This window comes from Vespula vulgaris, chromosome 14 (genome assembly GCF_905475345.1).
Source record: "Vespula vulgaris chromosome 14, iyVesVulg1.1, whole genome shotgun sequence".
NCBI classification, from domain to species: Eukaryota; Metazoa; Arthropoda; class Insecta; order Hymenoptera; family Vespidae; genus Vespula; species Vespula vulgaris.
Genome location: NC_066599.1, coordinates 221,784 through 236,115, shown reverse-complemented (window position 1 = coordinate 236,115; position 14,332 = coordinate 221,784). Strand labels below are relative to the sequence as shown.

Sequence of the window (14,332 nt, the reverse complement as noted above, 5' to 3'; positions counted from 1 at the left end):
GCTTACGATTTCATTGGTAATTTTAAGAAACATTGTTATAAAAATTATCAATTCACGATTACGATTTATATAAGTGTTCGTAGATTGGTTATTACAGGCAAGTACGCGTAGGATCTTATTTTATCATTGGTTAATAAATTTTAAGAAACTCACTTTTATAGTTTAGAGAATTTAATTATATTAAATACTAATATATAACTTATGTTTCTACTATCTGCCACTTTGAGATATGCGTCATTATGGTATGTGTTCATCCTTTAAAGAGAACACTGCTATACTTACCGATTTAAAGATAAAGTTGTTAACTGTATTGTGTTCTTTAATGACAGTCTTTACAAGAACACTATTTTATAGTAAGTGTAACATATGTTAATATAAAAAAAAAAACGTAATGATCCAAATATATTGGAAAACGTAAGAAAAAGGATATTACAGTGAATTTCATATGCTCACTAGTTTCCTGGCGGTTATGATTGTCAAATCGTACATCAAATTTTCCGCTTATTTTACCTTTTTGTCATATATTTACATGTCAATATAATTTTTTATCATCGTGAAGAGTATTGACAAATTTGGATATTATACCATAATTTTCATTCAATAGAAAAGATCCAAAATCGTTTCACAACTTTATTATGCTAGTAGATTAATAATCATTATTACCTGTTAGTCCTATTTTCATCCATAAATATTTCATTGGTGAACCAATCATCAAAACTAATTGCCTGTTTGGATAATTTCATTCTGTTGCATGGTAATTAACTGCATAAGTATATATATATATATAAAAAATCATAAGATAATGACATATGATGCGTGATGCATTTTGTAAGTAAATAAATTAAAAAAGTAATTTAAAAGTACTAATAACAAAATTGTAATGTCATTTAAAGTTAAGTATTGAATATGAAAAAATTAATTTATTATATATTATATATTTATAGGACAAATCCATGGGCATATTGCATTTATTTACTCTTCTATAACTTGGCAACTTTTATATTTTTATTATAACATATAGCAAGTTTTTCTATAGAATTGCTATATGTATAACTCCTATGCAGTTTGGTGAATTATTCTAGTCAAATACAAAAATCAAGGATTATATAGAATTCTAAAAAAATATATAAGTATGTATAAGATATTTATAATATTATTTGTCAATGTATATTTTGTTTTATAATATATTTTATTAGGTATGGAGTGGTTGTTTGGAAAACGTATAACTCCTGAAGAAATGCTCAGGAAAAATCAACGAGCATTAAATAAAGCAATGCGTGATCTTGACAGAGAAAGAATGAGAATGGAACAGCAAGAAAAGAAAATTATAGTAGATATAAAAAAACTTGCAAAAGATGGACAGATGGTATAAATATTATAAAAGTTTTTAAAAGCTATGTTTTCGTAAAGTTAAGATAAACATTTATCACTGTTATATTATTATTAAATTTAATGTTCATAGGATGCTGTCAAAATCATGGCCAAGGATCTTGTTAGGACTAGACGATATGTAAAGAAGTTTATGTTAATGAAAGCAAATATACAGGCAGTTTCTTTAAAAATTCAGACATTACGTTCTCAAAACACTATGGCTCAAGCAATGAAAGGTGTTACGAAAGCAATGCAGAATATGAATAAGTACTAACATATTCCTATTGTGGTTATATAAATTATATATTCTAAAAAAGACTATTTTTGAAATTATTATAATTTACTTACAGACAATTAAATTTACCTCAAATACAAAAAATTTTACAAGAATTTGAAAAGCAATCTGAAATAATGGACATGAAGGAAGAAATAATGAATGATGCTATAGACGATGCAATGGAAGATGAAGGAGATGAGGAAGAAAGGTAATATCAAATTTAGATATTCTGTTCTTATTTACTAGAAATGATCTTATTACTATAAAAATAAGTTTAACATAACCCTGTAAATTAATATTGTTCAAAATAAAATGGGTATGTATTATCTACTTATTTATGGTTACAGCGATGCTGTTGTATCCCAAGTGCTAGATGAATTGGGTTTACAATTAACAGATCAATTGTCTGGCCTTCCTCAAGCTTCTGGTTCTTTAAGTATAGCAGGATCAAAAAAACCAGTTGCAGCTACTGCAGGAAATGACGACGGAGGAAATCTTGCAGATGCTGATGCTGATCTACAAGCAAGACTTGAAAATCTTCGTCGTGAATAAAAAGGGAAAGATAATTAATATTTATATATAAAATTATTTTAAGATTCACAAAATTATTTTTAAATATTACAATAGAATATATTTGATGCTTGTTCAAGTTATGCTTATGTATATTTCAAGTTTATATTTGTTTAGAAAGATTACACTTTTTCAAAAGCTCTTTAGTAATTTGATATATTTTACATAAAAACAATGTTATTTCTATATGATTATCTGTAGAAACACTGTGGCCTCAAGACCAAAAAGTAATGTTTAATATATAATAAAAGATACACTATCTTAAATGATTCTAATAAAATTAATAAAATTGCTTGGGAGGGGGAGGAGTTAAAAATAGAAAATTTCTTTTATAATAATAAGATTTATTTCTTTATAATAAGAGATATAATAATATCTATTAAATGAGAAAAATGAATCTTCTAAATAAATATTATTATTCGTGCAAATGAAACTTAATGATAGAAATTATGATAAAATTCAAAATGTGTTATATATGGAACAAATACTTTTTTGTATTTCATATTCTTGCACAAACTATTATTTTTAGTAATAAGAATTAAGAAAGTATTTTTTGAGAAACTTTTGAGAAAAATGTTTATTAATTATTTTTTACTTACCATTCTAAATCAAATACCTTTTGTAAGAAACATTTTTATTTATTATTCATTCATTAATTTAAGACCCATATTAACACAAATATTGGGAACTTCTATAAATATGTAATATCCAATGAAAAATATTTTCTAATAACCGTTCATATCTTTTACAATTGTTCTTAAATATATTGTGCAATAAATCTAAAAGATTTAATTCAAAAACGTTAAATAAATTGACTAAAATATTATCGACGTCATAACGTTTATTATAGAGAAAATGCTACACTGCGTTTCTTTGGAATAATGTAAGAAAGTGCATAATATTGAACAGCATAAAAGTGATGATCCGTTACTAGATTACAATTGTACAGTTCGTGTGTAAAAAAAATTATACATACTTTTTACATTTTTCGTATATCTTACCTCGGAGGTACGAATAAAGCAAGTTATGGGCAACAATATACGTACAACGAACTACAATATCGTATTTTTTAAACGAGTAAAGATTCGCACTTTATCCAATTACTTTCATAAGACAAAATTTGTTTACATCAAAATAATATAGTAGTAATCGATGCATAATCATAAACATAAATTATATGAAAGAAATATTGATGACAAATCTAAAACACGATGAACAGCATTATAAATATCAAATGGTAGGGCTTATGTCGTCCAAACATAAATATATGTTAAGATAATTCTTAGAATAAAAAAAAAAAAAACATGTACGGTGTATTTTATAAACCTACTCTGCCAAGTTAACCTGGAAGTAATACCTATATATAATTTTTCCTACTTAATGTAATATAATATAAGGTGAGATAGAAGCAAAACAAACAGTTAATTGAGAATATACAAATAACGTAATTGTTAAAACTGACATGAAAAAAATACCATTATTTATTGCTAATATAATTTAATCCTCAGATGGTATTGTGTTTCTATTTGTTATAGATACTGTATTGTCTAAGTGTAGTAATATAGAACAACAAAATTAAATGATACACCACAGATATCTCATATTTGCTAAGAATCCTTACTGCATTATGAATTAATAAGATATAGTAAATTCATTTGTTTCATTACTATATTTTCTATACATTTGAAGTTACTATCATTCATCAGACCTTATATCAATTATAAACAGAGATTACACAATATCAACTAAGGATTATTATTTTATCATTAGGAAAATATTGTGTTTATAAGAAAGAAATTGTTTTTTATATATTTGCAATAAAAGTGATGGTTCACCTATGCCCTATTATAATCATCATTAATACAGATACTCAACTCATTAGACAGTACTGATTTTACGATATTACCAAACAGGATACATCCAATATATTAACTCAATATCTTCCAGGTTAACCAAGGAATATCAACTACTATTTATACTTCCAAAATGTTATAATTCTTCACTACATCTCTCATACTTCAAGAACATGCTCACATTAATCATTCAGCCTGCCTATATAGACAAAGCTCAAGCACTTCATTCATATTTTATACTACTTATTCTAATACTTATATTTGTTTGTGAAACAATGTGACAATAAGCATTATTTACAAAATAACATCACACGACTCTTCTTGATATAAGCTATTTGATGACAGTTGACAATAATCAATTCTGCCTTCCTATTGAGAGTATGGTGATATTGTCTTGAAGTCTTAAATAACTTGTTTAAAAATATTGTGCTAAACTAGAATTACTAGTATAATTCTTCATATTATTGACACACGCCGTTCTTAATTCGTTAATGTCATTTTAAATTTTAAAGGAGTTAGTAAATCTCATTGACAATAAAATATTTTACATTATTATAATTGTACATTTTCATGATATTCTGCTAAACCACAAAACTACAATATTTTCATAAATTATTACATGTATCTAATGCACTAGTGGCAAAAGAAGATTCTTGTACCATACATATGTCGTATGTGGACCACAGTAGCTCCAAAACAGTTTTTTTTTGGAACTCGGTATAGTGTTTCAAAATGATAATACATATTTAACTTGCAGTTTCTGCATTCAATACATCACTGTGACACTGTGCAAAAGGAGAACGATTAGACTATTAAAAAGGTACATCATTCTGTTCTTCCTCTTATTACGAAATAGTTTGTAAAATATTTATATTACTGCTTCCTTCTTCTTCTTCCTCTTCTTCCTAAAACAGAAAACAACATAGCTTTATAGTTTAAACTAATATTTAATGATAATGATGATGATGACAATAATAATGTTGCTTTTTTTTAATATGTCATACATCTTTAAAGCATTGTAAAACATCCTCTGTAATAGAATTTACTTACTTCATCAAAACCAAAACATGTTTCCATTTCTTTTTGTAATTTTGGATCACTTTGTGTATTTTGAGACGAAGATTTGTTTGTGGTACACGATGTCACTGATTCAATTTTTAATTCGTGCATATCACTTTCATCTTCTTCAACCTCACAGCCATCTTCTCCAGTTGCACCTACCATACTATTTTCTTGACTCAAGGGATCTTGCATCACCAAATCTCCGTCTTCACTAGCTACCACAGCCATCTGCTACAAACATAAATGTATAAATGTATGTTTTATTATGTAATAATACTCGTATTGATAATAGCTAAAATATAAAAGCTATCCACCTGATCAGTGCCTTGATTGTCAGCTAATTGAATTACTTCTAATACAACATACTGTTGTCCATCACTTCCTTCTACTGCCATCATATCATCTTCATCTTCTTCCTCTTCATCTTCATAACCTTTAAGTTTAGAAGCTAAATCACCTGTTATCACAACATATGCCCGTGGATATTAGTCAATGATGTGTATCTACATCATATCGTAAGCGTCCTTGTAAAATAATGAACACATACATAATATATTCATTATAATCCTTCATATTTATATAAAATTTCATAGAATTTTTCATTATTTTAAAAAAACTAATATCATTGTACATGTCTAAATTAGGCGTTATTTTATAATCATGAAATTATGTATATGCTCATAAATAATTTAATACGAAATAAATTCAAACCTGATGCAAATTATCATACCTGTCATGACTTCAACTCGTTGACCATCGATAATTTGAATTTTCTTTTGTCGACCAATCTTAAGGGCTTGTTGTTTCTCTTGCAAAGATGATTCTGGATCATGAACGGCCATGTGTCGAATAAGATTTCCTTTGTGTCTGATAAAATAAATAATTGTATAATTCTCTTTCCTCTGCTTGTATAATGTAAAATATAAATACAAAAAAAATTATATCTCTCAAAAAAACATACCTAAAAGGTCTTTCACATTCAGGACACTGATGAGTTTTTTCTTGTGGCGGTGGAGGAACATAAGATGGATTATGATAAAGATTACAATGACGTTTGAGCAACTGCTTTTGTCTAAATGACTGAAAACAATGATCACATTGATATGGCTTCTGATCTGTATGGATCAGCATATGACTTTCTAAATGACGTGCGGAAATTGATGCATATGGACAAAGGTCACATTTGTAACATTTTTCTCCTTCATGTGTTTTACTATGTAACTTATAGCTATACCTACAACACAAAAATAAAATTTCTGGGTGTGATTGCTGAATTTCTATATTAATTTTTTATTTATTATAATCAAATAGCAAATAGTTAAAAAAAAAAAGAAAAAAAAAGAACAAAAAGAAAAGCAAAATTTTATTACTTACCTGTCGGGGAATGTTTTTCCACATCTTTTACATTTTAATGGTTTGTCCGAGGTATGCAATTTCTGCACATGAATTCTAAGATCAGTTTTCCTTCCGCAAGTTGCGGGACATAACTCGCATTGAAAAACAGGTTTGTCACCTACTACGAAATGTATGTTGTTACTTCTGTACATGAATAGTATGTTAACAAATAACAGAGAATGATACAAAATTAATATAAAATTAAGAAATAATATGAAATCAATATAAAATTAAAGAATAATATAAAATTAGATCAATCAAAGAAGAGTCATATTATTATAAACTAAAAAAATATTTCAGCACGTATTTACCATTATGAATTAACTTGTGTGCTTTTAAACTATTTGATTGTGTAAACCTGGCTTGACAAAAATCACACTCATATGGTTTTTCACCTGTATGTATACGAAGATGACGTTTTAATTTAAAGGTATCTGGACTTGCATATGTACAATGTGGACACTAGAAATAATTAAAGAAATTTTTTTAAAAGAATTAAATTTTTGAAACAGAAAAAAAAGAAACTGCAGAAAAATTACTGTCAACTATGCTTATACCTGATATGGGCGTTCTCCTGTATGACATCTTATATGTCGTTTTAATTTAGATAATTCGACTGAGGCATAGTCACATTCCTGACATTTATGTGGTTTTTCATGAGTATGCCTATATCGTACATGTCGTACGAGTTCACCTTAAAATAGAAAATTATGATATTCAATTTTTTGCTTGAAAATGAAGCTGATACAAAATTCATTTAAAAAGCATGACATACCAGATGTAGTGAATGCACTATCACAAAATTTGCAATGGTGGGGTTTGGTCCCAGTATGCGTATTAACATGATTTTGAAGGGAAGCCAAAGTTTTAAATCCCCTTTCACAAACACTACACTTATGTGGTCTTTCTTCTGAATGAGATTTCATATGTCGTGACAGCAAGTACCTATATATTAAATCATGTTTACAATTTTAAATAAATCATTTTATGTTTATATAATTTGAACTGAACGAGTTTTTTTTTTTTTTTTAACGTACCGTTTTGGACTGGTGTAATTACAGTAATTACACATATGTGCTTGAGTTACGGTTTGAGATTTCTTTGGAAGAAACTTAATTATTTTGGTTTTATCATCTTCTGCTTCTGATTCTACAGGAGCTTCATTATCCTCATTATCTTCAAAATCATAAACAGTTAAATCCTGTTCACCTTCTGCCTCCTCTACTTCTCCGGCTTCAACTTCGGCAGGTCTACTTTCTTTGTCCTCAGATTCTGGTTGTTGTACAATCAAAACATAACTCACTTCACCAGGATTTGTGTCGGATGGTACTATAGTAACAGTCTGATATGCATCCCCAGAATTAATTACAACTTGATTATTCCCATTATTTGATACTTGACCCTAAAGATATAGAAAGAAAGAAAAAATATATATATATGCTTATAAAATAAATATGAAAGTAAAAGTACAATAAATTTCTTACATCCTCATCTCCATCAACATTTTCTAATTCTTCTATCTCATGATATTGCTCTTCTTGAGTTACCTCACCCTCTTGGTGAACATCGCTTTCTTCAACTTCTTGAATTTGTACTTGTGTCATTACAGGGGTTTCATCGCTATTAGCCTGATAATAATATTGACCTGATTGATCGACAAAGTAAGTACCACCTTCTTCTCCACCTGATAATCCTTCTACTTGTTGCACTATAATCACAAACATATACATATATCTACATAATTCTTTTTACATATTCGCGATCGTCAAATATAATTTTGTAGTATCAACTAACACTGCACATGTTGTAGTTGTTCTTGTCCACCTTCTATTTCTTTATTAAACGTTTCGAGATAGGTTTGAATCTCTGTTACAGATTCCTGCCCCTCTTCCAATTTTATCGCTGCAACGTTACTCGTCATGATCATACCATTAATTTATACAATGGTATGTTTTCTTATAAGTCTGCAACATTAGTATACGAATATTTATTACTCATACTTGTGAACTGGAAGCATAAAGAAGCTCAAATTATATATAGAAGAACAGATGGAGTTATTATAAGAATAATCAAAATTTCTTATTTTAGCAACTGTTTATATAAATATTATAATAATTCTAGTAAAATATAAAATATCTAAGTAAAATATTCTTAATCGTATGATAATCTTGCGTATTAGATATACAATTAGATAGGAAATTGAAACATATCAATTGCATATTCGATTTTAACACGGAATAAGAAAAAAAATCAATAAGATAAAAGTATATTGTGTAGTCGGAATGCTATATTGTCTCATTAGAATTACTACAAATAAACGGCTTATCTAAAGACTGAAGATTTCGTATCATACGAATCTACAAGTAGATTGCACGAAATGCGCCAGAAATCATTTTTATGCCTTACATCCCACGACCCTCATCCCCGTTTGATCGCAAGGAAAGCATTGAGGGAAGCATACATCTATGAAATAAAGGAAAATAATAATCGATCACAAGAAAAAAAATAATGGAAGAACATGAAGCATGACGAGAACAAATGCCGCGATGATATATGTGAACGACTATATTATGTCGTCGTAAAAGGGAAACAAGAAAAGACACGGGAAAGAATGAAAATAACGCCGATAAGACGGTGCGATAAAACGCGAATCGTAGCAGTATTTTAAAATTAAAGGAAAATCAATAATCATGATAAGAAAAGGAGAAGGTGATTCGCGTAGGAGAGCGAAGAGAGCAAGAGGAGAGAGGGAGGGTGCGAGAGGGAGGAAGGGAGAGGGAAGGGGAGAGAGATAGAGAGAGGGCTGGTTCAACAATAATTTCGAAAGGTATCTCTTACAAGGACGAGAACATGTATTTCGTCGGGCGATCAAATGTGCGTCGTGGAATCGTAATTCCTCGACGATGACGGATCGCTCCATTTGTAGCAACGAGGAAACATAAAAGATAACTCGGGCGCGTGCGGGAGAGAAGAAAGAGGACGCCATGGACGAAATCGAGAGGTCGGAGGAGCGTCGAAGGGGTTCGGTGACGGAAAGGTTGCGCGCGATCGGTAGAGAAATGCGGTCGAGGATGGACCTGGGGGGAGCTCGTGATCGCGGCTTCTCGGTTCTCGACGTCGAGGACCCCGAAGTCGCGCATTCTGTCGGGGAGCTTTTAAGACAACGCGGTTGCTTTCGATTTCAGGACACAGGGGGCATTAACGACAAAAATTTCAGAAAATTATCACCGTCGGCGCTGTCATCAATATGGAGGACGCGACCGAGAGGAATACCTTCCGTACTGCTACGCGCTTGGCACAACTTACCCATTTCCCGCGTTTCTTTCGTTATCGGTGAACGTCGTCACTTACGAGCGTAATCTTGAACGTTCGAACGTACGAATAAATGAACTCGTCGAGCACGCGAAGCGTGGACATCCACGATAGCTGAAATATCGAAATATTCGCTTACCTCGTAAACTCGCGGTCGTTCGTGTGAGGGCGTTGTGTAAGATCCAGAGGGCAATATGGCTGATCGAACTACAAAGTGGTAAGGAAGGTTCAAATGCTGCGCGTTGGCAGCTGCGCGGTGGTACGCGTCACTCGTCGTGTTTACACCGGGCGACTGCTGCCACCATCACCACTACCAATGTTACCATCGTCACCGGTTCGACTATTTCCGGGCATCGAAACATTTCCAAATCACCTTTCGTTCTATGGGACGCAATCGCCTGAATTGCTATCCTCTTATCCAACGAATTCTTTCGATTAAAAAAATTCGTTGAATATGCGCTTTGAATATCGAAACGCGATTGAACCTTTAACAACGTTTTAGATGTGACGAGATCAACGTGTAATCGCCGAATGAAAAATGACGCCACGAAGAAAGAGCGGGAAGAAGTGAGCATTGCAGGGAGGGCACGTATTAGGTTATTGTAGATTCATTTGCAGTGTCGTAACGATACGTTTTTGAACGTTCTTTTGGGCGGGAAGTTTTAAAATTTGATCTCGCTTATAAAAATCATAGATATTGTACAGATATTATTTATAATAGTGTAACGTTTTTAAGACAGTTAATGACTTTACCTCGATGCAAATTATAACATGTTACATAAATAAATATAAATTATCGATGAAATGGAACGTATTGTTTTGAATCGGAAATATTCCAGGATTTTCGAATAGAGGTAAAAAAATGAGTTAGTTATCAGTTTACATTTGAAAAAACAAATGCGGTAATCGTGGCTAAATATTTGTACATCTACATATAATTCATTTTGAATGCTACCATTTTACAATGTATATATAATGTAAAATTTACAAAATATAATCAAAGTTATATAAAATTTACAAAAATAGCTTAGCTGTGATATTTTGGGAAGATAATATTAGGATGAATTTTATAACAAAGCTCACAATATTTATTGGTTAATGTCAAAAAATATGAAATGGGAAAAGTAAACGTATCGGACATAGTCAAAATTTGAGATAAATATAATTCTATAACAATGATCACTTCTTCTTTCTTTTTTTTCCTTTTTCTTTTTCTTTTATAGTAATCTAATAAGAATAACGATTTTTAGCAAAATGTATCCATGCCTAAATGCTTGAATTTTATAAAAACCATATCAAGAAATGGTCTCATACATTTTAGACTAGATTTCATACTTTAACGTATTTTATATACCACGATGAATATGGCAGTTTTCAAGATCAGCATTTTGTATATCGCTTCTTAAGATATATATAACTGCAATTGCCATTAAGACTGTCAATATTATAGAAAATATTTGCAGATATTTTAATTCTTTGTATAATTTGTTGCAATTTTCTTCCAAATGAATTACCTAAAATATTGCATGTAATATACAATTTGAAATACATATCCATAATGATAATGAATTAATTTTTATTCCATATACCTTAGAACAAAGTGTGTCTATTGTACGATTCTCTTCTATGGAACCAGATGATAATATAGAATATGTTTTCTGTACTTCATTGTTCTCATTTGCACCATCACAACATCTTAATCTGTGTTGCTCAGCAGGTTTGCCGGACTATACATGAATACACATAATATTTTATGTTATATAAAAAATGTACAACTACATTTTGTGCGTACCTTCCATATTGTCGTTAATTCTTGTGCGGTTGCAGCAGCATTTTTAACAGGAAGACACATTACCAGAAATCTATCGTTATTTGAGAGACCACGCAGATTGTATCCTGGTTGAAAAACGACTGTAACGCTGCACCGTTCGGAAGGAGATATAATACCTGAACTTGGTCTTACCCTAAATTTCTGTGGTGACGTAGTTTTAATCTAAAATATATAAAACATTTTTTAAATTATAAATAATTAATATACACGATAAATCGTTGGAAATAATAAAAAAATATTTAACTGTACTTTGTAAGATAAAGGCTTATCAGTTGTGACATTTTTTAATATAATTCTGCCAACGATTTCATTTCCTTCTTTGTTGAACGTAACTGCTTCTGGTTCAATTAAGAGCACTGGAAAAAGTAAGTTAAAAAATAAAATAAATTTCTTTTTATTACAATACAATATAATCTTATTGTATATAAATTTTATTACTGTAATTGTCTACATCTATAAATCATATGTACTTACATTGTTCTTCACTTACTTGATCTCCAAATCCACTAGGGGGTTGTTCCGTTAATGGAGAACTTTCAACGAAATGTACCTGCACGTGTAATTTGACAAAATTAAATAAATAATAAAGACAAATTAAAAATTATAAAATTATACTGTTCAATATATTTGAATAAAAAATACATACCTTTTTGTTATCAAGTTTGTTATTTATTGCATTTTCTGTACTTGTTCGTTCTTCCGAAACAAAAGTAAAGGTATAATCATTCGTACCGCCCCAATATTTAAGTATATCATTTGGATCCACAAAATCTTTTAAATTAGATTTATTAACAAATTTTATCTTTGGTATTGCTTTAGCAGGTAACCATGATTTAATTATCTTAAAAGCTGCGTTTAATACCCATGGCATTTCAAATATTATGATATAATTTAGGAAATTTGGATAATAAGATTTGAATAAACCAATCAAGTACTTTGTGAGTTCCATATCCATATTTGAAAGGCCAGTCTCTGCCATATCAAAAAAAATTGATATTTGATTTCCATTTCCTTCCCTGTAAATGTATATAATAGATTGATAAATGCATTTAATTATAAGTTATAATTATTGTATATTTATATTTAAAAAATTAATAACTTTTATTAATAAAAGATAAAATAAATTTACCTTTCTAATCTTTCAAACCAATAAATGATGCATCTCTGAAGTTCTCCAAAGTCCTTTGCTCCCTTAACATGCAGTTTAGATCTAACAATAAAAAGAGTTTTGCCATCTTTATCTTTACCATAACTAAAAATCACTCCTTCTTCTAGATAGTCTTTTTTGACATTATCCTCTGAAATATCTAGATGTTGATATCAGAAGATAATATTGATAAGTTATTACATTATTATTTGATTATTTGTTATAATAATTTTGATTACATATATGAAATTACTTTTAAAAGACTCTTATAAAAATATTATAACTATATTATTTGAATTAACCAAGTAATTCAAGGAATTGAATAAATTTAAGTTAAATATATAATACTTACCATTTGCACCAACTTTTCTTCTCCAAGTACAAGATTCCCAAAGCATAGATAAAGATTCTTGTAGATCATTTTCGTTATGTTCTAAGAATCTCTTCAACCAGTCATCATTATATTTTATTCTATCAATATCTGCCGGATGAAAACCTCCTATAATGTATAAAAATTAACACATATAACTATTATACACAATGTGCATTAACTGGTGCTAAAATAAACTGTTATGATGATAATAGGACATTCATTGCAAAAAGATTACTTCTTGCAATATTTTGATTTGTTATTTACTGGTGCACACTTACAATCAATTATTGTTATAAATTAGGATTACCTAACATACGCGCACGCACACACACACTTACGTGCGCGCGCGCGATAGACATAATAAAAAAGTATACAAATTATTTGTCTATAAATGAAAGCAATTTGATATACATACTAGGATCAGATGGTCCTTCTTCTTCCAATTTTTTAAAGAATTTTTCGCGAATCTCAACAATAAGTTCAGCACGCGTTTCCATCTTTGATTAAACCGATACTGTAAGATTACACTTTGACCGGCTTTAAATTATGACGATGAGGAAATAATTAATTATTCATTCATACGTCGAATCTTCTAGTTATAAATTGTACATATCCGTTGTCCTCGTAGTATTACTTTTATTAAAACTGGTGAAATATAAATATTACATATATTAAATGTCAATCGTATAAAATAAGATTGCAAAATTACTAAAAAAAGCGAATCAAATGATATTCGATATCCATTACTAATCTGTTGCATGAGACATAAAGTTAATATATCCAACAAACCGGTTTGAAATGAGATAGCATATCGAATTAATAACTGTCCTATCCTTTCACCAAGAATGCCGACTCTTTAATTATCATTAAAGATCACACGTGTAATTTCTATCGTAAACAAATATTCTGATTAGTTACGATAACCTACGCATCCAATTGCGAGTTCGTATTGCATAGTAACATCGAATGAAATATTTATTGTACTTTCTTATGGCGTCTCACATTTTGATTGACCAATGAGAAGTCTTTAGTTCTTTAGTAGAGTGCGCCACTTTAACTATGTTTTTAATTAAATTGAATTAAATTAAAAAATGTTATAGATAGAAGTAATCGATATAATTATTCAGATTTATTTTCATCC

General features: G+C 29.7%; 3 protein-coding genes and 1 long non-coding RNA gene across 14 annotated transcripts; 2 read left to right on the top strand and 2 right to left on the bottom strand.

Moving 5' to 3' along the window:
- The first annotated feature begins 188 nt into the window (after positions 1-188).
- LOC127068879 (charged multivesicular body protein 2a) lies at positions 189-4,464 on the top strand. 3 transcript variants are annotated; one of them, XM_051005246.1, is made up of 6 exons: positions 189-353; positions 945-1,130; positions 1,197-1,366; positions 1,463-1,638; positions 1,722-1,856; positions 1,996-4,464. In XM_051005246.1, exons 3-6 carry the CDS (start codon positions 1,199-1,201, stop codon positions 2,198-2,200), a joined length of 684 nt encoding a protein of 227 aa, XP_050861203.1. In that variant the 5' UTR covers positions 189-353; positions 945-1,130; positions 1,197-1,198; the 3' UTR covers positions 2,201-4,464. The 3 variants fall into 3 exon arrangements, with proteins under 3 accessions (XP_050861203.1, XP_050861204.1, XP_050861205.1); XM_051005247.1 differs by having other exon boundaries at positions 201-414; XM_051005248.1 differs by lacking the exon at positions 189-353 and adding an exon at positions 449-754.
- A 147-nt stretch (positions 4,465-4,611) lies between these two features.
- On the bottom strand, positions 4,612-10,348 carry LOC127068865 (transcriptional repressor CTCFL). 9 transcript variants are annotated; one of them, XM_051005200.1, is made up of 13 exons: positions 9,980-10,348; positions 8,323-8,492; positions 8,013-8,236; positions 7,566-7,930; positions 7,304-7,473; positions 7,086-7,222; positions 6,840-6,990; positions 6,508-6,649; positions 6,095-6,367; positions 5,864-6,000; positions 5,448-5,590; positions 5,122-5,364; positions 4,612-4,976 (listed from the first exon to the last, which is right to left on the bottom strand). In XM_051005200.1, the coding sequence occupies exons 2-13, from the start codon at positions 8,453-8,455 to the stop codon at positions 4,917-4,919; spliced, it is 2,178 nt and encodes a 725-aa protein (XP_050861157.1). In that variant the 5' UTR covers positions 8,456-8,492; positions 9,980-10,348; the 3' UTR covers positions 4,612-4,916. The 9 variants fall into 9 exon arrangements, with proteins under 9 accessions (XP_050861157.1, XP_050861161.1, XP_050861163.1 ...); XM_051005204.1 differs by having other exon boundaries at positions 5,122-5,361; XM_051005206.1 differs by having other exon boundaries at positions 5,448-5,566.
- LOC127068889 (uncharacterized) lies at positions 9,909-11,503 on the top strand. The gene is made up of 2 exons (XR_007783249.1): positions 9,909-10,057; positions 10,343-11,503. It is a non-coding gene; the product is annotated as an uncharacterized LOC127068889 (long non-coding RNA).
- On the bottom strand, positions 10,906-14,170 carry LOC127068871 (motile sperm domain-containing protein 2-like). The gene is made up of 10 exons (XM_051005233.1): positions 13,981-14,170; positions 13,607-13,836; positions 13,171-13,317; positions 12,801-12,978; positions 12,318-12,687; positions 12,146-12,221; positions 11,921-12,027; positions 11,633-11,833; positions 11,430-11,567; positions 10,906-11,354 (listed from the first exon to the last, which is right to left on the bottom strand). The coding sequence occupies exons 2-10, from the start codon at positions 13,686-13,688 to the stop codon at positions 11,187-11,189; spliced, it is 1,467 nt and encodes a 488-aa protein (XP_050861190.1). The 5' UTR covers positions 13,689-13,836; positions 13,981-14,170; the 3' UTR covers positions 10,906-11,186.
- Positions 14,171-14,332: the final 162 nt, after the last annotated feature.